This window comes from Acipenser ruthenus, chromosome 2 (genome assembly GCF_902713425.1).
Source record: "Acipenser ruthenus chromosome 2, fAciRut3.2 maternal haplotype, whole genome shotgun sequence".
Lineage (NCBI taxonomy): Eukaryota > Metazoa > Chordata > Actinopteri > Acipenseriformes > Acipenseridae > Acipenser > Acipenser ruthenus.
This window is the reverse complement of record NC_081190.1, coordinates 47,663,998-47,689,198: the sequence shown is the minus strand read 5'-3', so window position 1 is coordinate 47,689,198 and position 25,201 is coordinate 47,663,998. Positions and strand designations below refer to the sequence as shown.

Genomic DNA, 25,201 nt, shown 5'->3' with positions numbered 1-25,201 from the left:
TTAATAACTTATGATGAGTAATTTTGTCACCTAAAGTTATAACAGGAAGAGAGTCAATAATTATTCTTATTCTAATTATTAGGAGCCAGGCATTTTAAATACAAGTCTCTAAGGTCATGCCCAGTCAGGTCCAAACCTAGCAGTTATCCATGTTGGTAGAAATTAAAGGTTACCTGCCCAAGGAGAATGGGAGTGATGACAGTAGTGTTAAAGCTACGTTTTTGGTTAAGTACATTTTAATTTTTCTCCAAAGTTAAAACTAGGGTTGGACAAATATTTTAAAGTTTATCGGCTAAAAATGATCACAGTAATTCTTAAACCTAATTTAATTGCAACTTTCCCCCAGGTAACTTTGTCTTTCTCACATGAAAACTTTTTTCCCTATTTTCTCCATCTTCTTTTCTATACCACTGTTCTCACAAGGGACTGAAACTAAAAATGTTACCTTATCCAGTTAACTTATTTAACACCTACTGTACCAGAACCTCCTCTCTGTTCAAATCCAAGACTAGTAGTTCCAGACAGGAAGAGGTCTTGTCCTGAAAATATCTTGGTTGCAGTGGTTCTTAAGTCTCGTCAGAAGTCAGAAATGCTTTTGATTTTCAGTCATTTTTCAGTCAGTATTCATGGTAAAAAATGGTTGATTTAATATTGTAATATTGTTAGTTCAGACTTTTAGGTGACTTTGTTATATCCAGTATCCCCAAGCTTGGGCTTAATGTACCCTTTGTTTTGGTGTCCTGTAATAGATTTTTTTGTTGTTGCTAGGATAACTCAGAGATTTGGTTTTTTTTTTCGGGGGGGGGGGGGTTGGGCAGAACGGCTCACCCAAACTTAGGAATTCCCTTGTGGCTGTGACACCCACACACAGACTCGCCTTCCCTGTAGCTGTGGTCCAATCAGCCAGACTGAGTGATCTGACTCAAACTTCCAGCAATCTGCATTGGCTCAGTGCCTTTCAACAGCATCCAGATGCCAGATTCCAGGCTGGGTTGTGCACATGGTTTTCTGTTCCCTTTTTTTTTCTCTCTTCCTGTTTTTCTGCTTTGTATTTGCCATGTCTTATGTACAGTAACCTGTGCCTGACATCTGAAATAAAAAAAAACAAAACACTGTTGATAAGTGATTTTTGTTGTTATTCTGGTGCTGGTCAAAGATATATATCTACGGAGATATAGATTTTTTTTATTTATATATTTATTTTCCCAGAAATAAAATGAATGTATTTAGAATATTCATCTGAATTTGAGAAATTCCACGTTCCTCCCAAACCAAAAAAATAAATGTCAAATTGTCAATATTATGTTCAAAAGTCTGACCTTTTAGATTAAAATACACAGAAATAAAAAAAGAAAAGAAAAGCAACCAGAGCGAAAACCCTGAATGTAAACAAAACATGTTTAGTGAGTTCATGACTGTTTTCCTACGGTTTCAGCAGACACAGTTATGTGCTATCAGCCTGAGAGCTGTATGTTAAACTAGGGTGACCATATTTTATAAACCAAATCCGGGGACACTCAGTTATGGGAGCACAGCAAAGTAGCCAAGACTGAAATGTGTGTTGCAGAGTGTATCACGAGCAGCTTATATTTTAACAGATGCATATATTCATTACAAATGGAAAACAAATACACATATAACCTACAGAAACAAACACACACTCCACAATAATTGCAAAAAACTTTACATTTTCAAAAAAAGCAGAATTTTAAAAATTGGCCAAACTAAACAAAACAGGCAATGTGCAAGAGCCTACTTCTCCTGCTGCCTTCAAGCCAAAGCAAAGTAACCAGGGTTACACATGGACATACTGGGAACTTTGAGATATGGGTAACCAGGAGATTCCTGAAAATATATAAAATTGAATTTTACTGACATCCTACTGTACAGTATGCTGTTATGGGTTTTCATATCATATCAATTTAAAGAAGGAAAAAAAAGTATTTAAAAAAAAAAAAAAAAAAACTTTGTATTTTTATGGGTTTTTTAGAACATAAGAACACAAGAAAGTTTACAAACGAGAGGAGGCCATTCAGCACATCTTGCTCGTTTGGTTGTTAGTAGCTTATTGATCCCAGAATCTCATCAAGCAGCTTCTTGAAGGATCCCAGGGTGTCAGCTTCAACAACATTACTGGAGAGTTGGTTCCAGACCCTCACAATTCTCTGTGTAAAAAAGTGCCTCCTATTTTCTGTTCTGAATGCCCCTTTATCTAATCTCCATTTGTGACCCCTCGTCCTTGTTTCTTTTTTCAGGTCAAAGTCGTCCCCTGGGTCGACATTGTCTATACCTTTTAGGATTTTGAATGTTTGAATCAGATCACCGCGTAGTCTTCTTGTTCAAGACTGAATAGATTCAATTCTTTTAGCCTGTCCGCATACGAAATGCCTTTTAAACCCGGGATAATTCTGGTTGCTCTTCTTTGCACTCTTTCTAGAGCAGCGATATCCTTTTTGTAACGAGGTGACCAGAACTGAACTCAATATTCTAGGTGAGGACTTACTAATGCATTGTAGAGTTTTAACATTACATTCCTTGATTTAAATTCAACACTTCTCACAATATATCTGAGCATCTTGTTGGCCTTTTTTATAGCTTCCCCACATTGTGTAGATGAAGACATTTCTGAGTCAACATAAATTCCTAGGTCTTTTTCATAGTTCCCTTCTTCAATTTCACTATCTCCCATATGATATTTATAATGCACATTTTTATTGCCTGCGTGCAATACTTTACACTTTTCTCTATTAAATGTCATTTGCCATGTGCCATACGCACCAAGCAAGAACACTTATTAATGCCCTTAACACAAGCGTTTATGAAAAACGGGACAACAAGCCAAAAACAGGATATTAAACTTAAATATTGTACTATATATTATAATAAAGGTTTGTACTTACTCCCTCGCCATTTTCGTATAATCCTCATGCAGCTGCTTTTTCTTTTCATACGATGCAGTTAGCCTATCTAAACTAAGCACTTTTTTTTTTTTAATAAATAAACTGAGGTTGGATCGTCAACTAAACTCAAAACCTGATTTGTTACTACAAATGTCAGTGATGAATCAAGAAAGAGGTTGGGTGTAATTTAATGATAGAAACATGGATATTTTTTCTAACGCATTTACATTACATTAGACCAATGCGAGAAATTAATAGTAAGTTTATTCGGGACGAGCTTTGTGAACTGGGGACCATTCCGGGGACATTATTTGCCCGGGGACGTATGGTCACCCTATGTTAAACCCAGTAATACCTCACTCCACAGGGATTTAGTTGCTTTTAAAATTGAGTGTGCTGCCTGTAGCCTAAGCACCACCTGGTCATGTCCTGCCCTTCTCAGTCAAACACGCCACTAACCTTAGATTGTAGACAGGTATGCAAACAGGCTAGGCCACCCTCGCCTCTTTACAGTTTGTACAGTATATTGAGCAAACATGTTGTTTCTTCACATCCATAACGTTAAACACTCTAGCCTAAAAAGTAAAGTGGACAAATGTTTCCGTACTGTGTGGATTCCAAATAACACTTTTACAGTAAACTATCATGAAAATGTAATTAAGTATCTTATCTACTGGTTCTTAAACCTGGGGCAGTCAGTGGTTACATAATTAGTCCCCTGCTTAAAAATTCCAGTTTCTTCTGGTGACCAACAAGAGTCAACACATATTTATTGATTCCTTACTGGATTCCCTACTGGTACTGTAGGCCTGCATAAAACCCCAATCCAGGTTTACAGCAATATTATTAAGAATGTAAGCAACAATCACTTGACTTAAGTCTGTGATTAAGAGAGAGATTTTTAAATGTACTTTTTTTTTCTTGAACCAGAATGACCAGTTGAAAGTAGCATAACTACTGTACTAATTCTGACCATAGCTGGAATTTACAATTCAATTTACCCCTTAATATCCACATTTTTTAAAATATTAAAACTGGTCTAAATGCAAAACCAGGAAAAGCCTAAATGAGTTTCACACTCTGTCCCTGCTTCACTTGAGTTTCACACTCTGTCCCTGCTTCACTTGAGTTTCACACTCTATCCCTGCTTCACTTGAGTTTCACACTCTATCCCTGCTTCACTTGAGTTTCACACTCTTTCCCTGCTTCACTTGAGTTTCACACTCTTTCCCTGCTTCACTTGAGTTTCACACTCTATCCCTGCTTCACTTGAGTTTCACACTCTATCCCTGCTTCACTTGAGTTTCACACTCTGTCCCTGCTTCACTTGAGTTTCACACTCTATCCCTGCTTCACTTGAGTTTCACACTCTATCCCTGCTTCACTTGAGTTTCACACTCTATCCCTGCTTCACTTGAGTTTCACACTCTAACCCTGCTTCACTTGAGTTTCACACTCTTTCCCTGCTTCACTTGAGTTTCACACTCTGTCCCTGCTTCACTTGAGTGACTAAATAACTGACCATAACACAACAGCAGCATCGACTGCCAACTGTGACTGACAAATATTAGCACCCAGTGTACACAATAAAATTAAAAAAAAAAAATACAATCCTTGACAAGGTACGGTACTGTATTGTATTGTTCTACTATGTATAAAAACTCAGAAGCCTGCTTACATTGTTACTATGGCCTGTACGGACATTAAAAGTACATAATACATACATACATACATGAGTAGTGTGTCTGTAGCAGGTGGAAAACACTGGCAGTATGACGCTGTTTGACTGTTGTCAGTACATAGAAAGGTGTATTAGAAAGTCTAACAGGGTCTGGAGTGTTTTGTGTGCTTTTCTCATAAATGACAAGCATGTGCCAGGGTGTTCAGAAGGGTATTTTACTCCTTAATTTGTAATCTCTTATGTGAGGAAGTTGGACTGAAAAATGAAAGGAAGCAAACCCTTTTGAACTGCTGCACCCAACACTGGAAAGCTCTCACGTGAAATCAATTCATCAATTTCTGATTTGGGTGTTTTCGGTTGATCGTTTCTATATTACTTAGAACTTTTTTAAAGCCTGTACAAATCTCTTAATTTTGTTCTGATAAATGTGATTGCCTCTAACAAACAGCCCTTGCAGCCATGATTATTTGCATAGCTTACTGGACATTTCAAATGTATTGCAGTCTTTTGTATACAGTAACCCTGTACTGCCTCCAGATTACAAAAAAGCAGGAAGACTAAATACAATACGATTAAAATGTGAAGACCTTGTTACAAGGATGGCCTTTTTAAAGTTAATTCTTATTTCCAGTGAGTGTAACTAGTGTGGAAAATAAGAACATCTTTTTCAGAAGGCTGGGTGGAAGAAAACCTATAGTGCTTTGTCAACAAGTTACATAGGATTTCATTTGTATCTGTGGGCTGCTGCCCCATGCAATAAACAAGCAATACTATAATGGACATTTCCATGGCAAATGTTTTACCTTATTTAACCAGTGGTTTTCTGGTACACAATGCTGCTGGTTTGTAGCGATCTTCACATGTATTAGTGCTCTATGTGAAACTTGTGGCTTGAAGATAGTTGACAATGGTTTTTAATGCATCATTTTGGTTTGATTTGATATGTGAGTTGTTGTGTTGCTGCTGCCAACACAGTGTCTTTAAAAATTAGGGGTTACTTATTATATTCAATATATTTTTATAAACAAATAGTCAATTAAAATATTTTATAGTCCGTTATCACAATGGGAAGAAAGGAAACATTTGAAGCTTACACCTACCCCTCGATTTCACCTTAATATACTGTGACTTGGCTTTTAAATCGTACAGTAATTACTATTCTGTATACAGTATTTTTTGTTTTACTGTATTTCACTTATGCATATGAATATTTGTTTAGTAGCCTAATTACTACAGTGCAAGTATGTTTTATTCATTGTTTTGCTTGGCCTGTAAAGCAAATATATAAAGTATATATATAGAGTCCATTTAAATTCAAACTACAGAATTTGTTTGACTTTTTTTCTGTGGCTCAATATATTCATGCCCTGGCGTATTTAATATTGGACCCTGACTCCAGTGATTAACCATAAAGGGTGGTGTATAGATACTTTAGATATTTCAACCACTAGCATTGTTTTTTATTGAAAGAAAATTGCTAGGTGCAATATTCTATGCGTGTGTGGCTTTACTGGCTATACCTGTATGTTGAAGTTAGTTTTGCTTGAAATAAAGCAGTTTACCAACTAAAGCATCACAATTTTCTGTCAAATATTTGCGATTTAAGATTGTTGGCGTTAGGCAGTGTTTTAGCTGATGGACAGTACTGTCGCACTGTCACACCTCTCTGCAATAAACAGCGGCTGTCCAGCAAAGCACAGCACTCTGACAAACTCATTAACACAGTCTTTCTGCACTCTCTTTTATTAAAGCAAGTGTAAAAGCTGCAGCAATAGATTTACTTACTCTCAGTTCACTGTCTTGTTTTAGTTTAATGTGTTGTTTACTTTCAGTGTGTTCTTTTATTCTGTCAGCGTCAACATGTACCTCAATGCAGCAGTAATTGCAACGCTATGCGTCCTCTGCCTCATCTGGCCCACTTCTGCTTTTTGTATACTTTGAAACATTTGTTTTCTTTTGAATATTCATAAACTGATTTACATTTTCTCCCCATTCCTCATCTATTAAAAATATAATATTTTCGTGTAAGTATTTCAATTTATTTTTTGATCAAGCTAGTAGTTACTCCGCACAACAATTTCCACAGTAATCAGACTTTGATTGGCCAACAGAATCGGGTAATAATGTATTTGTGAACAGAGAACCAATGTGCGACATTTGAACGTTATTTGATCCTCTGACATCTAAACGTACCTGCTGTATCCTAGGATGCAATGTAGGACTGCTTATTACAATGTCTAAATAAAACAGCATTTTAATCAAAATATTGTGTATTTCCTAGAAAATAGTACCGGGAAAATATTGAGTAGAAGACAAAAAAATCAGGTTTAAATCAGTAAAAAACGAGGTTCAGTTAAAAAAAAAAAGTTTTATGTTTTCACTGACAAGCAATTAAAAACCAAGCCAATAACCATTGTAGGTGCTTCTCTTGTTGATGATCCTGTGAAGGCAGTTGAAATGTATTTTATTTATTTTTTAAACAGTAAGAATTCCCTTTGAAAATGTGTACTAGTGGGCCAGGATCTAAGGGAGGTGGGGGTAGTAGAAACAAATCTATCAACAAAATTTCTGCGTAAACACATTTGTATGTTTATAAATAGGCTTTTCTTTTAAAGTAACAGGACTTCATAAAAGGTGGAGAAAGTAAATTAATCAAATAGTTAATAACATCAACCAAAGAATCCTGTACGTCTGTCACCATCTCACATGGAAGAGGTCACGTGGTAGGTAGCTGCCACATGATGTGTTCTACATCCACAGCTTCCTGTGGCCTGTAGTTGGATATTATTTAATGTGATTTCCATTTGATATAATTGCAGCTTTCATTCTACGAACTTATTAACTGGTTAAAGTTACAATAATATCTACTTTGGCAAGGTTTTATGTAAAGCAACACATAACTGTGGCCGTATTTGAATAAGAAACCTCCAAGGAATCAGGTGTGGTACAATCAGAAGTAGAGTGATGAGCAACAACACCTTTGCTCTAGCATGGTGTTCTATTTAGATTCTGCACTACGGTACAATGGTAATACTGTATCTTCATGTTAACCACTATGTTACATTTTACAATAACATGATTCACTAGTTTCTGTTTACATTTTGCAATTGTTTAGCCTTATGTGCACTCAGCTTTTGCGCTCAGAAAGCATAATATAATAAAGCATTTTTCTTGAGGGGTGGATTTTAGTAATAAAACACTAAGGACTCAAGTTTTAAAGCAAGTGTAAAAGGCAAAGCAACAAATATGCAGACAGGAGTATAAACTAGCAGGACACTAACTTCACTGCTCTTTCCTGTTATTTTCTGCTAATTGTAATTTCTCAGAAACTTTGCATTTAAACTTGCTTCAAAATAGGGCCCACTGTTTATGTGCTTACCTAAGTTATCAAGCTGACAAGATCTCATCAAGAGTTGTAATATTTTGTGAACATAATATCTCAGTCATCCAATTATTCACCTACAGAAAGCAATACAATACAGAATGAGAAGGATAAGCCACACTAGTGAGCCACTCTGCTAACTTGCATGTCCACAGGCAGAAACTGGAATTTTGTTTTCTGGTTGGAGAACACAGAAAGGTGTGGGAGGTTCACAGGATTTGCTGTTTTAACCTATGGCTGTTTTGTGTGAAGCCAACCTACTTTTAACTACAGGCAATCTGTTTAAGGGATACATGCACCACTTCTTATGTTTTTCAGTTGACTGCCCTACCTCAAGATACCAACACTTTTTTTTGTTTGTTTTACTATTTGTTTACATTCACCCAAATTTTGTTTTAGCTGATATAGAAGCACAACAAATCATTTTCAGTATGGATGTATAACTTTGTCTACAAAAATATATATATTTGTATATTTATATAGTATAATATCTTGCAGCATGCTATAACATTGTTTGGTTTGATATCCCAATACTAATGTCATGTATTGCCATTGCAGGAGGTGTTGGGGCTACTTTTCATTGTCAGTCAGTACATCAGGAGCACACCTGCAATGAAGACAGCGACAAGGTGAGGGCACTGATATATATGGAAAACCGGACTGAGAGTTAATAAGCCTCTTGAGAGGGGTCTGAATGTTGGAAAACAGAACTAGGAAACAGGGCATTGCCTGCTATAGTGTTACAAAAATAGCATTGCACACTATACAGTAGATCCTCAAAAAAACCACAGAAGCACTTTGAAAGTTTCCTGCCTAGCCTGCTTCATCTTTATGAAAATTGTTCACTGCTACAATGGACCGAAATGTGCAATTTCTGTGTTGCTAGGGGTTGGGGACGGGGAAGGGGACGTGAGGATGGAGTCAAACCTCATGGGGGGCGATAGTAATCCACTGTTGCCAGACATGGTTCGTTCGCTGCTCCCCGTCAGCCCAGTCACCCGATTACTAAGTGGGTCCAGTCACATGACAATTTCAGCCTTAACTCCCTGAACCTGAAATGTTGAAAATGCAAATTGCACTGTACCCAATTGTTTATTGATACAAAAAATTGAGGTGTAGTTGAGTTGTAGGTGTAGCTCAGTTCTGGTCACCTCATTACAAAAAGGATATTGCTAGAAAGAGTGCAAAGAATAGCAACCAGAATTATCCCGGGTTTAAAAGGCATTTCGTATGCAGACAGGCTAAAATAATTGAATGTATTCAGTCTTGAACAAAGAAGACTACGTGGCAATCTGATTCAAGCATTCAAAATCCTAAAAGGTATAGACAATGTCGACCCAAGGGACTTTTTTGACCTGAAAAAAGAAACAAGGACCAGGGGTCACAAATGGAGATTAGATAAGGGGGCATTCAGAACAGAAAATAGGAGCCACTTTTTTTTACAGAGAATTATGAGGGTCTGGAACCAACTCCCCAGTAATGTTGTTGAAGCTGCTTGATGAGATTCTGGGATCAATAAGCTACTAACAACCAAACGAGCAAGATGGGCTGAATGGCCTCCTCTAGTTTGTAAACTTTCTTATGTTCTTATAAAACCATTGCCACAAAATGAGTGTAGGGCTACTGATTTTCCACGATCAGAGTCATGGACGGAATCGCGGAATTAGGCATTGGGAACGGAATTGGCATTTTGGGAATGGAATTCTGCTTTGCAACTGCAAAGTCTTTTACGCTGTTATTCTCCAATAAAAAAAATTATGGATTGCTTTGAAAACTACACTACCCAGAAGCCCAGAGATGACACTTGTATAAAACGTTTTTGTATGTTTATTTGGATAATTTGATAACGAGAAAACAGGTGGTTTGTGGGCGTTGCACTGATGGCGCTGCTCTGTGAGGTCAAGTTGTTTAAAAAAGCAACTAGCTGTTTTGTTGGGTTATATTCTGTGGAATAATTTTGGAGATGTATCAAAATAAAAAAAATAAAAAAATAAAATAAAAATAAATAAATAAACGGTCGTCAACCCCCCCATTAAAAAAACGTAATTGAATTGATGCATTCATTTATTTAGTCATTATCGCAAATCTGTTACTCCGTCACCTGCTCAACACAAGGAAACGACACGATGGTTGAGGTGAAACATTTAGTTTTATAACTTACTATTTCTAATTTGTCATTAACTCCTTAATAATACTATTTACTTGGAGTGATTTTTAGTTTTTTTTTTCTTCTCGTGTTGCTATAAAATGTCTCTCTCTACTCTAGCTACTGTAGTAAAAACAGAAAATGGTGACAATTGTAGATTCAACAATGAGTGAACCAATAAATATTTATTTTACCAACTGTACCGAACGCAAAGCCAGTGTGTTTATTGTGCAATGAATGTGTGTCAGTAGTTAAGGAATACAATATGAAAAGGCATTTTGAAACCAAACAAGGAGCTTTTGGAAATACGTATCCAGAGAGCACAGTAGTTAGAAGCTCAAAAGTGGAAGTGCTGATCACTTCTTAACAGTTACTCTATTACACACTGTTTTATTATTAAAGTACTATTCATATGGTAAAATGTTTAAGTCTTGTTCAATATATGAACATTTAAGTTATGTAATATTTATTATTGCTTAAAAATGTGCAGAGTAAAATACTCTGGCCCGCCTACTCCTAACTTTTTTCCAATCTGGCCCCCTTATATTTAAAAAACTAGTTGAAGAGCCCTGCTCTAACTAAAGCAACTCTATCTGTCCAGGGTCTATGAGAAACACATGCAAGCAGTTTTACATCAAGTACAGCATAAACCAGTCTGCGTTGTTGCAGATGAAACTACAGATGGGAGAGATCAGTGTCCTGAACATTGTATTTAATTTGTAATTTTATGAAAATTATATATTTTTGTTATAATGCCCCTTGTTTATACAGTGGTTTGCAGAAGTATTCACCCCCTACCAATAATGTCACATTTTGTTGAATTGCAAATAATGTATGCACAGTTTTTCAAACTCACTTTTTTTATTCAAAGCTGTAGTGGTTAAACTGAACACTGTTATATGAGGAGGAGGTTAAATGTCAGCAAAACTTGCAAAGAAAATGTACAAAATGAAATTTACTGGTTGCATAAGTATTCAGCCCCTTAAGTCAGTACTTGGTAGAAGCACCTTTTGCAGCAATTACTGCTATGAGTCTTTTTGGATAGGTCTCTACTAGCTTTGCACAGTAGGATGGTGACATTTTTGCCCATTCTTCATGGGAAAATTGCTCCAGTTCTGATAAATTTGTTGGGGCTCGTCGATGGACTACAATCTTCAAGTCTCGCCATAAATTTTCGATTGGATTCAAGTCAGGACTTTGACTGGGCCACTCAAGAACATTAATTCTCTTCTTGTTCAACCACTCCAGCGTGGCTTTGGTTTTGTGCTTTGGGTCATTGTCCTGCTGAAATGTGAATTTCCTCCCCAGTTTCTTGGCTGACTCAAACAGGTTTTCCTCAAGGATTCGCCTGTACTTTGCACCAACCAATCTCTCGTTTATCCTGACAAGCTTCTCAGTCCATGCTGAAGAGAAGCATCCCCATAACATGATGCTGCCACCATCATGCTTGACAGTTGGGATGGTGTTGACTGGGTGATGTGCAGTGCTGGGCTTGCGCCAGACATAACGCTTGGAATTTACTTGTATTGTAAGACTTAATGTATTTGCTTACGATTGTAAGTCGCCCTGGATAAGGGCGTCTGCTAAGAAATAAATAATAATAATAATAATAATAATAATAATAATAATAATAATAATAGACCGAAAAGTTCAATTTTTGTCTCGTCTGACCACAAAACCTTTTTCCACTTGTCTGCAGTATCATCTACATGCTTTTTCGCATACTCCATACGTGCTTTAAGACGAGGCTTTTTGAGTAATGGCTTCTTCCTTGCCACCCGTCCATACAGGCCAGCTTTGTGTAGGGACTGACTTATTGATGAGTGAACACTGACTCCCATCTCAGACACAGAACTGCAGATCTCTCAAGGTCATTGTTGGCTTCAGAGTGACATCCCGAACCAGTTTCCTGCTTACCCGGCTGTTCAATTTGGGAGGGCAACCTAATCTGGGTAGTATGATGCATCTTCCACTTCTTAATGATGGACTTCACTGTGTTGAGAGGGATAATCAGCGCCTTTTGAAATTTTCTTGTACTCTTCTCCTGCTCTGTGCCTCTCTACCACTTTATCCCTGACTTGTTTCGAAAGCTCCTTGGTCTTCATGGTTGCTTTGTTGGATCGCTATGTGAGTTGCAGCTTGAAAGTCTTTATATACCCGAGGGAAATTATCTACAAGTTAAACCACTTTGAGTACACACAGGCTGAAACCATTTCACTAATTTTTGTGACCTTTCAAAGAAATCATTTGCACCTGAGCTGATTTAGGGCTGCAGTAGCAAAGGGGTTGAATACTTATGCAACTGAGATTAATCTGTTTTTCTCTGTAAATCTTACTTATTTATATTCTATATGCATTTTATAACTTTATCAATGTGGAGTAGTTTGTGTAGATTGTAAAGTCTTATTTGAAAGCGTCGTGGAGTACGCTCAGGTGCCAACAAAATGTGAAAACTTTGCAGGGGGGGTGATTAGTTCTGCAAACCAGTGTGTGTGTGTGTGTATATATATATATATATATATATATATATATATATATATATATATATATATATATATATATATATACATATATATATATATAATATACAATATACATACATTTTTTTATTTTTTTTATTTTGCAGAATGTTTAAGGGTGACATGTGCTTCTGCCTGGGGTGATAAACTGGGCGGCAGACCTCCTCTCAAGGAAGGTCCCAGCATCTCAGAGTAGAGGCTCACCCTGAGGTGGTGAGGCTCATTTTGGAGAGTTTTGGGATAGCAGAGAGATCTATTTGCCTCCCAGGAATCAACCCACTGACCCCTCTGGCTCTCCGTAATAGGCGGTGGGAAGATGCCTTGGCACCAGTGACCAAGGCAACTGTTATATGCCTTCCAGCCGCTCGTCTTGCTCCCGCTGTGTCCGGCAGGACTGGGCCAAGGTGCTCCAAATAGCACTTTTTGGCCCAGGAGACTGGTTGTAATGTAAACCCTGAGCGGCCAGCCGTGGAGACTGCCCAAGCGCCATGACCTGCTCAGTCAGGCACGGGGGACCTTATGGCATACCGACCCATCGAGCCTGCAGCTCTGGGTCTGGCCCCAGAACGGTTGTATTTGAGCTGTCTGGGACTGTCCAATAGGTTTGTTACACCTTACAAAATGCCAGAGCAGTGTCCACACTTTCCCATTATGGGTACAAGTGGAGTGTCTTTTAAGTGTTGAATTTAAATCAAGGTAAGTAATGTTAAAAATTTACAATATTAGCAAGACCTCACCTAGAATATTGTGTTCAGTTCTGGTCACCTCATTACAAAAAGGATATTGCTGCTCTAGAAAGAGTGCAAGAAGAGCGAACAGAATTATCCCAGGTTTAAAAGGCATGTCATATGCAGACAGGCGATCTGATTCAAGCATTCAAAATCCTAAAAAGGTATAGACAATGTTGACCCAGGGGGCTTCTTTGACCTGAAAAAAGAAACAAGGACCAGGGGTCACAAATGGAGAATAGATAAAGGGGCATTCATAACAGAAAATAGGAGGCACTTTTTTTACACAGAGAATTGTGAGGGTCTGGAACCAACTTCTCAGTAATGTTGTTGAAGCTGACACCCTGGGGTCCTTCAAGAAGCTGCTTGATGAGATTCTGGGATCAATAAGCTACTAACAGCCAAACAAGCAAGATGGGCTGAATGGCCTCCTCTCGTTTGTAAACTTTCTTATGTTCTTATGAATTAATAAATAAATAAATAAATGTCTGTGTATGTGTTTGTTTATTTATTTATTTATTTATTTATTTATTTATTTATTTATTTATTTTGGCATGGAATATCCTCCATAGTTGCTGTGTGTGAGAAAACAAAAACAAAAAATCTAGTTGGAGCTACAAGGATATTATTAGAAATATGTGGTGAAATAGCGCCCCCTGCCGAGCTGCAGAAAGAAATGCTCACACCACCTGGTATTCCCAGGCAATCTCCCATCCAATTACTGACCAGGCCCGATCGTGATTAGTTTCCGAGCTCAGACAAGAACGGCCGTTGTCAAGGGAGTATGGCCGTAAGTGAAGGAGCGCTCTGGTTTAGTGTTTTTCATAGTAACTAATATTGGTATACACCAGCGGTTTTCAAACTGGGTACGCGTACCCCTGCGGGTACTCCACCGCTCCTCAGGGGGTACGTGAGAAAATCCTGTAATGGCGGACAATAGATTTTATTTATTTATTTTATTTTATTACCACATTGTAGAACTTTGCGACTTGCGACTGGAATTAACAATGATGAATCTCCTTTCAAATAAAAGCACAGCCGTGCGGGTGTACGTTTCCTTTGTGCTGGGCGAGGTTAACTATAAACACCCAACCGGCTGCTGACAGCGAGTGAGCACTGAGCGCATATGGCTAACTTACACATTTAAACAGCAGGGCGGTGGTTCTGCAGTCTGTAGGCTAAAAACTAAAAAAACTAAATCATTGTGTGATGTTGCTTCTTTTAAAAACGTGTAGTATTACAAGGTACGTTTACTTTCTGGAGTTTAAATGTTCAGTGTGTGTAGTTTAATCAATTCAGTGTGTTTTATCTAAGTTTATGTTTTTAAATAACAGTATTATTGAGTTGAGCAGGCAGTGAAATCACCGCGCTGGAGCAACACGACTGTGTCTTTTATTTGCAATGTTTCATGTGTTTTTTCACTGTGACTAATTCGTTGAAAGGACCAGGGGTCACAAATGGAGATTAGATAAAGGGGCATTCAGAACAGAAAATAGGAGGCACTTTTTTACACAGAGAATTGTGAGGGTCTGGAACCAACTCCCCAGTAATGTTGTTGAAGCTGACACCCTGGGATCCTTCAAGAAGCTGCTTGAGTTCTGGGATCAATAAGCTACTAATAACCAAACGAGCAAGATGGGCTGAATGGCCTCCTCTCGTTTGTAAACTTTCTTATGTTTGTATGTCTTTCAGACGTTGTGTCTGCCTCGTGGGTTCATCCGATGGCAGTAATACTGCAATTTTTGCAGGGTTTGATTAGAGGAAATCCCCCACTACATTAAAGGTCTATCTGACAGCCATTCGGCTTGCCATGTCAAAATTGACTTGGTCTCCCCAGGAGCTCAGCTTCCTGGTGCGGCAAATTTTGAAAGGGGTTTGGGGGTCAGTCTGAGAATTAATCTTTTATGTGGGACTTTGTCAAAAGCTTTCCGGAAATCTAAATAAACCATGTTGTATGCTTTGCAATTATCCATTGTCGATGTTGAATCATCAAAAAAATCAAGCAGGTTAGTTGGACACGATCTCCCTTTCCTAAAACCATGCTGACTGTCTCCCAGGATATTGTTACAATATAGGTAATTTTCCATTTTGGATCTTATTATAGTTTCCATAAGTTTACATATAATAGAAGTCAGGGTTATTGGTCTGTAGTTACCTGGTTCGGTTTTGTCTCCCTTTTTGTGGATAGATATTACATTTGCAATTTTCCAGTCTGTCGGTAGAACCCCTGTGTCAAGAGACTGTTGCATAATCTTGGTTAGCGGTTTGTAAATAACGTCTTTCATTTCTTTGAGTACTATTGGGAGGATCTCATCCAGCCCAGGGGATTTGTTTATTTTAAAAGCTCCTAGTCTCTTTAACACTTCTGCCTCTGTTATGCTAAAGTTATTTAAAATTGGATAGGAACAGGTCGACATGTGGGGCATGTTGTCCGTGTCCTCCTTTGTAAAAACCTGTGAAAAGTAATCATTTAATATACTTTTTTCTTCGTCTATGATTTTGCCATTTGTGTCTCTTAGACATTTAACCTCCTCTTTGAATGTTCTCTTGCTGTTATAATATTGGAAAAATATTTTGGAATTGGTTTTAGCCCCCTTAGCAATATTGATTTCTATCTCTCTCTTGGCCTTTCTAACTTCCTTTTTGACTTGTGTTTGCAGTTCCAAGTACTCTTTCTGTGTACTTTGTTTTTGGTCCTTTTTCTGTGGATGTTTTCTCTATTTTACTCCAATCTACTTCTGTTAGTCTCTGTTTCATACCTTCATAGTTTGCTTTTCTAAAATTGTAAACCTTAGCTTTAGTCATCACTTTTGGGGTTTTAAAAAACACTTCATATGAGACCATGTTTGGGACTATGGAAACAACGTATCGTTGTGCACAAATCCTGCTTCCCCAAGGTGATTACAGCTTTTCACTTGAATCAATCAGTGGAACTAGAGGCTTTCCATTCCTCTCCCTTAGTGGAGGAGTCGGATAGGAGATTAAATTCCCTCTGCCCAGTTCGGGCATTGAGATGCTATGTGGATAGAATGAGAGCGCCGCGTCAGTCTGACCAGCTCTTCGTTTGTCATGGTGAACGGACCCGAGGTCAAGCCCTCTCTCTAAGCAGCGACTGTCCCATTGGATTGTGGACACTGTTTCGACTGCATATACTAATGCTGGCCTACCCCCCTCCTGGGAGGATGGCTGCACACTCAACCAGAGGTGTGGCTATGCCATGGGCCCTCTTCAGAGGTGCCTCATTAACCGATATATGTACTGCGGCTAGCTGGACTACCCTGCGTACATTTACCAGGTTCTACTGACTTAATGTCGTAGATCCCTCTGTGCCTTTAATAGGCACCAGGGTCCTTGAAGTTGCATGCTCACACCACCAACACTAGATGGCGGTAGAGAGATGTCCCTTAGATGCTGTCCACTCATTCTCCCTCACAACGGATTTGGTATACTTTCCCAAAAAGTATCATTGGTGGTCATCTTCGAAATGAAAGGGAACGATGTAACCCCAGTTCCCTGAAAGAGAAGATCACCGCCAGTGACTATTTATTATTTCGATGAGGTGGGACCGAGGACATCACTCTGCGGAGGGGCCTATCGGCAGCTTTGATGTAAAATGCTAAGAGAATACCAAACAAGCAGACATATCTCAAAGGTATGATTGGTGGTCATCTTCTTTTTCAGGGAACTGTGGTTGCATTCGTAACCTATCGTTATGTTAAGTATAATAACTGTATGTTCAATAATGAATGTAAAATTGTGGGAAAAATCCCTTTTGTTTACCCCAGGGTACCTAAGGTAATATTTTACAGCCCTTTCATGGTGCTGCCTGGTTTTGTTTTTCAATTGAATCATTTAAAATGGCACTGAAAGGAAGGCTAGATGAACTTTGAATCCTGATGAGTTTGTAGTTAGGAGGGAAAATAAAGATAGCAAATTTTGTGAGCAGTGGAGAAAACCTATTAAAATCTTGCAAGGTAGAGCCAAGGCTGCAATCCAGTTAGTTTTGGAGAATGGAAGTGATTGTGATTACTACAGTGGGGGCGAGGATCCTGATTTAGAGGATGAAGGTTTTGGATCCTGGTTTTGGATTCTCGCAGTAGACACTGAAGGTAAGAAGATTCAGGATTTGATTTTGTATTTGTTCTTTTGTTTATGTTCTTGCTCACATATCCCTTACTACTATGCAATGGCATATTACATTAGAAATATATTTAGGATTATGTTTGCCGGTTTCCTTGCAAGCTAGTTTTATTTACTGTATTTTGTATATAAATTACCTGTCAGATTGATCGCTTAGTGATACTTATTTAGGTAGATTTACTTTATAAAGCGATGTTCTAACAAGTTTAGTCTTTTTACCATCTGAAGGGCACATTTGCTTCTGGTCTTGCAACTTCAATTATGCACACTCTCAACCTGTCCCTGAACTCTGGCTCGGTTCCTGCTGCCCTTAAGCTTGCCCAAGTTACCCCAGTACTCAAAAAACCCTCCCTCGACCCAGCTCACTTATCTAATTTCCGTCCCATCTCCAATCTCACTTTTCTCTCCAAAACTCTCGAAAGGGCTGTAGCCAGTCAGCTGATGAAACATCTCACGGATAACACTCACAATCACAATACTGAAACTGCTCTGCTGCGGATTTTGAATGATCTAATGCTTGATGCTGGTGCTCCCTCTGTGCTTGTCCTCCTTGACCTAACAGCCGCTTTTGACACAATAGATCATGGCATTCTTCTTGACCGCCTTCAGAAATATGCTGGGATCTCTGGAACCTGTCTCTCCTGGATGTCCTCTTACCTATCCAGACACATGCAGTCTGTTGTCTATGCTGGATGCAGTGGTGTCACAAACCCAGTCACTTATGGTGTCCCCTAAGGATCTGTTCTTGGGCCCCTTCTCTTCAGTATCTACATGCTTCCCTTGGGTCACCTCATCCGCCAACACAGTCTCATGTTTCACTCCTATGCTGATGACACCCAGCTCTACTTAAAACTCGACCCCGAAAGCCCTTCTGCTATGGTCCGGCTCTCGGTTTGCGTTCAAGACATCGAGGCCTGGATGTCTGCCAATTTTCCTCAGCTGAACACTTGCAAATCTGAACTCCTTTTAGTAGGATCTAAAACTCAACTTAAGAATCTAAATATAGCTGCCCTGAACCTTGGAAACTGTCTGCTGCTGCCTTCCCCCACAGTACAAAGCCTTGGTGTACTTCTTGACAGCAACCTCTCCTTTGATGCCCACATCTCCTCCATGGTCAAATCTTCCTTCTACCATCTTCGAAACATCTCCAAAGTCTGTCCCTACCTTTCCCTCCCGGATGCGGAGATGTCATGCATTTGTCTCCTCTCGACTTGACTACTGCAACTCTCTTTATGGTGGTCTCCCGGCCCGCACCACAACCGACTGTAGCTAGTTCAGAATGCCGCTGCCAGGATCCTTACCAGATGTAAAAATACGTGAACCCATCACCCCCCGTCTTGTCCAGCTGCACTGGCTACCTATAAAGTTCAGGATTACTTTTAAAACTCTTCTGCTCACCTACAGTGCCCTTCATCGCACAGGTCCCGAGTACCTCCTCAACCTGCTGACCCGCTATGTCCCTGCTCGTTTAGCTTTATAGCTCCGACTCTTTGGAACTCTCTCCCAGCTTTGGTGTGTGATGCTCCCACCGTCGCTCGCTTTAAATCAACTCTCAAGACCCACCTGTTCTCTTTTGCTTTCCATGCTCTTTAAGCCTGATATCTGCTATTAGCTGCTGTTTTGTCGCTACTATTTCATGTATTATGCTACTATCATGCATTATGCATGATAAAACGCTTTGTGATGGTGGTCCACTATGAAAGGTGCTGTATAAAATAAAGATTGGTTGATTGAATATGCCTGCTGTTTACACTTATCTGCAAGCAAAGGGACCAAGTTTGTTTGAATGCGAGCTACGTGGTTTTTTAAAAAAAATTTCAGGACTGAGTTGGTTTGTGTTCACAATGCAGTTTTCAAGCACACTTGGTTAGTTTATATGCTGTGTGAACCAGATGTTTACAATATTCTGCATATTGAAAGAGGGCAGCTATTGATGTATTGCTCTGGTTTTTAATATAGCATGTTTTAGATTCTTACATATTGCTGTGGAATGAATACATTTCTTGAATGCCTGCAGTAGGAAAATGCAGTTTACACAATTCTGCACGGTTCTCCTAATGTCGACAAAGATTGAATATACCATGTTTACTCGAATTTAAGTCGCACCCCCAAATACGGACACCAAAAAAAAAAAAAAACGACCCTGATTGCAAGTCACATTTAACTCTTAATGAAAAAACGTCAACATTAATGGTTAAATTACTTTTGAGTTACTAGGTGCCAGCAGGGAACACTGTATCACTGTACATTACAGAATCAGAGTACATCACCTACTATATTACAAATGCAAAAAAAAATATTTACAGAGTACAGTACTCTCAGTATTGATCGACAGTCATTGCAGTTTATGGTAGCTGGAAAGGGTAAATTACCTTGAACTTTATTTCAGTCTGCTTTATTGTCCTCGTTTGTTTAATTTGGCCAACGTGACTCTGTCACGTTCGCAAGCAAAATTAGTCGTTCATTTTAGGTTTGAGTTAGGATTGTGGAGTTTAAACTAGTGTGGTTCCCACTATTGAGTAAGTTAGAGAATCGGAGAGTGATGCAGAATCCACCATTAAGCAGTACATACCTTAGTGTTCCTGTTTCTCATGCTCCTCCAGATCGAGAAAGAAAGATATGTAAATAAATGATTGTTTATTTTGAAGCCGGACTCACGTTGATCATTTCAACAAGTACTATACTGGTAATATTATAGTAGGCTATGACATAGCCTTTCGATTGCGTGCCGCAGTTTCTCTTTTCTTCAGCAAAAAAAAGCTGCATCAAAAAATGTTCATGAAGTTCACAGCCATTTTAATACACCGGTACTGTACCAAGATTAGTGGGCAGTACTGTGTACAGTTGGTCTTGTTCAAGCGCACCAGAATAATTGACATGCACCAATGTAAATTGGTACCCTAACTAAAAACCTTGAATCCAAGTCGCTCCCCCCAAATTTGAACTTTTATTTTGGCCACAAAAGTGTGACTTAAATTCGAGTAAATACGGTATGTTACTATTTTTGTGAGTTATGTCCAGTTTGGCTTAGATTTGGTGTCTGATCAAATTTTCTATCAGTTTCACTTTCTCGCACTGTCCATGTAGTTTTGGACTACCAAATTTCCACAGTGAAAAAATTTGATTTTTTTTTTTTCTTCAATTCACTGACACCGTAGCATGTAATTGTGTCTCGGGCTTTTGGTAACATGGATCTTCCACCTTCGGTCTCATCATATATCTTGCCACGAGAGTTTATTCCTTGTATTATTATTGTTTGTGACAGGGATGGCTAAGTGGTGACGTCAGGCCAGATGCAGGAAGAAAACAAACTCAAAATACTGCGGTGCAAAAAGACGCTGCGGCGTCATTTTATTTTTAACACAAAAATAAATAAAATATTTGAACAAAACAGTGCTCGCAGAGCAAAATAAATATTCAAACAAAAACAAACCACGAACACAAAAAAAACACAACAAAACAGACCCTAAGTCAGGCTGGGCAGTAGCTTTCACTGATCCTACTTATTTTTAGTTGTACTTTTACTTTTAAACTCTCCTCTCTCGCTCCTGTTCGCTCCTCCGAAAACCCACCCCACCCAGAGAGCTGCAGGCTTATTTACGATGGCCGAGGGGTTAACTATCAATTATCTCATTACCCCTCGGCCACAATCTGCACGAGTTTTTTAAATACTACTGGCAGAGGACGAGCAGACGACCTTGCCTCTGGCAGAACACATTTAAATAAAAATAAACAAAACATACGGCTTCGCCATCACATTTATAAAATCATAACAATAACAACAACAACAATAATAATAATACAACAAAATAAAAACAAAATAACACAAATGAGACACAGGGGCGGAGGGGGAGACCCCGTTCTAAAAATAAACAAACAAACAGTCATGTACAACCTGTTACATTGTTATTGATGTTTTATTTTTTGAACTGCATGATTTGTCACATGTAACAAAAGAAAAGTTTGTTTATATGCTTAGGGGATTATTATTATTTGTTTACATAAGAAGAACATAAGAAAGTTTACAAACGAGAGGAGGCCATTCAGCCCATCTTGCTCGTTTGGTTGTTAGTAGCTTATTGATCCCAGAATCTCATCAAGCAGCTTCTTGAAGGATCCCAGGGTGTCAGCTTCAACAACATTTCTGGAGAGTTGGTTCCAGACCCTCACAATTCTCTGTGTAAAAAAAGTGCCTCCTATTTTCTGTTCTGACTGCCCCTTTATCTAATCTCCATTTGTGACCCCTGGTCCCTGTTTCTTTTTTCAGGTCAAAGAAGTCCCCTGGGTCAACATTGTCTATACCTTTTAGGATATTTAATGTTTGAATCAGACCGCTGCGTAGTCTTCTTTGTTCAAGACTGAATAGATTCAATTCTTTGAGCCTGTCTGCATACGACATGCCTTTTAAACCCGGGATAATTCTGGTTGCTCTTCTTTGCACTCTTTCTAGAGCAGCAATATCCTTTTTGTAACGAGGTGACCAGAACTGAACACAATATTCTAGGTGAGGTCTTACTAATGCATTGTAAACCGATGCAGAGTCATTATTGGCATGAGAAGGGATGATGGTGTGGTTCAGTTGTGAATGCAATGTGAAAGACTTCTGGGGCGCTTCTGTTTCTCTCCACATAAATTCATCCAGGTATGATGGTATCATCTCTTCTGCTATGCCCTGCATTGTTTTAAGTTTCTTAACACAGGCCCAATAGTTCACCACGTTGACCAGCCATAAACTGCAAAGTCAGTTTGATAAGTGACCTGGTTTTGCAGTAGTGCAAATGTCGTTTATTAGCATATATCACACAACCTGTCATGCCTTATTGCTTGCTTATATGGAATACAAACCCTTTCATGCAAGCGCAGATTATGGTAATTTGAGTTGATAGGTTTTGCTGTAACAGATGGACCCCCCCCCATTTCTTTTTTAGGTTAGAAGGATTAGGTTGCACCTGTAGCACAATGATGGTTTTAATCAGACACAAGGCTTGAACATGAGTTTGTGACCAGATCTTGGATGGAGCTGGAACTGAACAGCAATGCATGTCTGCTTTGGTTACCGTTTAGAATACATAAGTAAGTTATCTACAGCATATGGCTTTTAATACAGTACTGGGGAAGGAAGGGTGGCTTGATTTTATACAGTTTTCGTACAGATTGATAGATTTGCATTCTCTTATGTACCAGGTCAGTATTGAGCTATGCATAACAATATTCTATACAGCAGAATGTACACAAGGGATAGTTTTCAAAAACAGCTAGCAGAACTGGACTTTATATACCACAACTTTGTAATAACCTTCAAAGTATTTGCTGTGTAAAATATAAACCAGAAGCCAGCATCACAAAGAGACTCCATTTTAATACACTGTATGAGAGCTCAGTTACTGTTGGGAAGAAAAATACAAAGGGCCCTATTTAGCAACATTCGCAAACCCCTAAGGCAATTGCAAAATACTTTTGTGAACAGTTAGCTCACCAGAATCAGGCGCACGTGTTTTAGTGCCCACTCAGCAAGTTAGCGTTAGAGCTGGACATGGGCTGAACTTTAGGGGAGTGTCCTCATTTACATACAAATGTAGCGATTTAGCAAACCATCAACAGTGTTAGCATTTGCATTTCAGTTGACATGTGAAAACCAGGTTTAAACTGTGCGCAAATTATATGGTCGACTATAAATACCGGTGAAAATACAAGTGAAGCAGGCAAAGGAAAGTGAAAGAGAAAAAACAGACATAAAAGAAATATGAAGTGCGTGCTGGATTAATGTGTGCTTTGTACTGTGATTTTGTAACAACTGTAAGTTGCCCTGGATAAGGGCTTCTGCTTATAAATAGATAATAATAATAATTTCACCAACACAGAATAGGCACCTCTACATAAATCGTAAGGGGACCTAGTCTGTCAACGTGCAAGTAGTGTGTGATCTGTGATGCCAACAACTATTATTATTATTATTATTATTATTATTATTATTATTATTATTATTATTATTATTATTATTATTTGTTTACTTAGCAGACGCCTTTATCCAAGGCGACTTACAGAGACGAGGGTGTGTGAACTATGCTGCAGAGTCACTTACAATTACGTCTCACCCGAAAGACGGAGCACACGGAGGTTAAGTGACTTGCTCAGGGTCACACAATGAGTCAGTGGCTGAGGTGGGATTCGAACTGGGGACCTCCTGGTTATAAGCCCTTTTCTTTAACCACTGGACCACACAGCCTCCTACTACATCACAAATGTGTATGCAAACTATCATTGCTCCGCTCGTGACTTGTTTATTCTCACTAATTCACAGGTGGCAGCTGCCTTTCAGCGGAATGACAGTCTGAGAGGCTGGTTGATAGGGGACAACGGGTATCCACTGAAGCGATGTCTATTGACACCGCTGCACAACCCCACAACCCCTGTCGAAACAGAGATATAACTGTACCTTTTAAATGTGCTCATACTGTAATTGAGCGAACATTTGGAATCCTCAAAATGTGATTCCGACGTTTAGGTGTCTCTGGGGGAACACTACAGTACACTCCTCAGAAGGTTAGCAATATCATCCTGGCTTTTTTGTGTTTTACACAACATAGCTCTGTAACGGATGTTGAACTTACAGAGGAAAGATTACAGGGTTTGAGGGAAGCAGATGCTGAACTTGAAGCCCCAGTGTTAAGAACATAAGAACATAAGAAAGTTTACAAATGAGAGGAGGCCATTCAGCCCATCTTGCTTGTTTTGTTGTTAGTACCTTATTGATCCCAGAATCTCATCAAGCAGCTTCTTGAAGAATCCCAGGGTGTCAACTTCAACAACATTTCTGGGGAGTTGGTTCCAGACCCTCACAATTCTCTGTGTAAAAAAGTGCCTCCTATTTTCTGTTCTGAATGCCCCTTTATCTAATCTCCATTTGTGACCCCTGGTCCTTGTTTCTTTTTTCAGGTCAAAGAAGTCCCCTGGGTTGACATTGTCTATACCTTTTAGGATTTTGAATGCTTGAATCAGATCGCCGCGTAGTCTTCTTTGTTCAAGACTGAATAGATTCAATTCTTTGAGCCTGTCTGCATACGACATGCCTTTTAAACCCAGGATAATTCTGGTTGCTCTTCTTTGCACTCTTTCTAGAGCAGCAATATCCTTTTTGTAACGAGGTGACCAGAACTGAACACAATATTCTAGGTGAGGTCTTACTAATGCATTGTAGAGTTTTAACATTACTTCCCTTGATTTAAATTCAACACTTCTCACAATATATCCAAGCATCTTGTTGGCCTTTTTTACAGCTTCCCCACATTGTCTAGATGAAGACATTTCTGAGTCAACATAAACTCCTAGGTCTTTTTCATAGTTCCCTTCTTCAATTTCAGTATCTCCCATATGATATTTATAATGCACATTTTTATTGCCTGCGTGCAGTACTTTAACTTTTCTCTATTAAATTTCATTTGCCATGTGTCTGCCCAATTCTGAATGCTGTCTAGATCATTTTGAATGACCTTTGCTGCTGCAACAGTGTTTGCCATTCCTCCTATTTTTGTGTCGTCTGCAAATTTAACGAGTTTGCTTACTATACCAGAATCTAAATCATTAATGTAGATTAGGAATAGCAGAGGACCTAATACTGATCCCTGTGGTACACCACTGGTTACCTCGCTCCATTTTGAGGTTTCTCCTCAATCAGTACTTTCTGTTTTCTACCTGTTAACCACTC

The 25,201-nt window shown here is 38.9% G+C and overlaps 1 protein-coding gene across 1 annotated transcript in view; it reads left to right on the top strand.

Moving 5' to 3' along the window:
- The window catches only part of LOC117409321 (E3 ubiquitin-protein ligase RNF38), a 136,043-nt gene that overhangs the window by 50,840 nt on the left and 60,002 nt on the right, over positions 1 to 25,201 (top strand). The window contains exon 2 of the mRNA XM_058996642.1: positions 8,522 to 8,592. Coding sequence (XP_058852625.1) covers positions 8,522 to 8,592 — 71 coding nt within the window. The remainder of the gene's footprint in view (positions 1 to 8,521; positions 8,593 to 25,201) is intronic.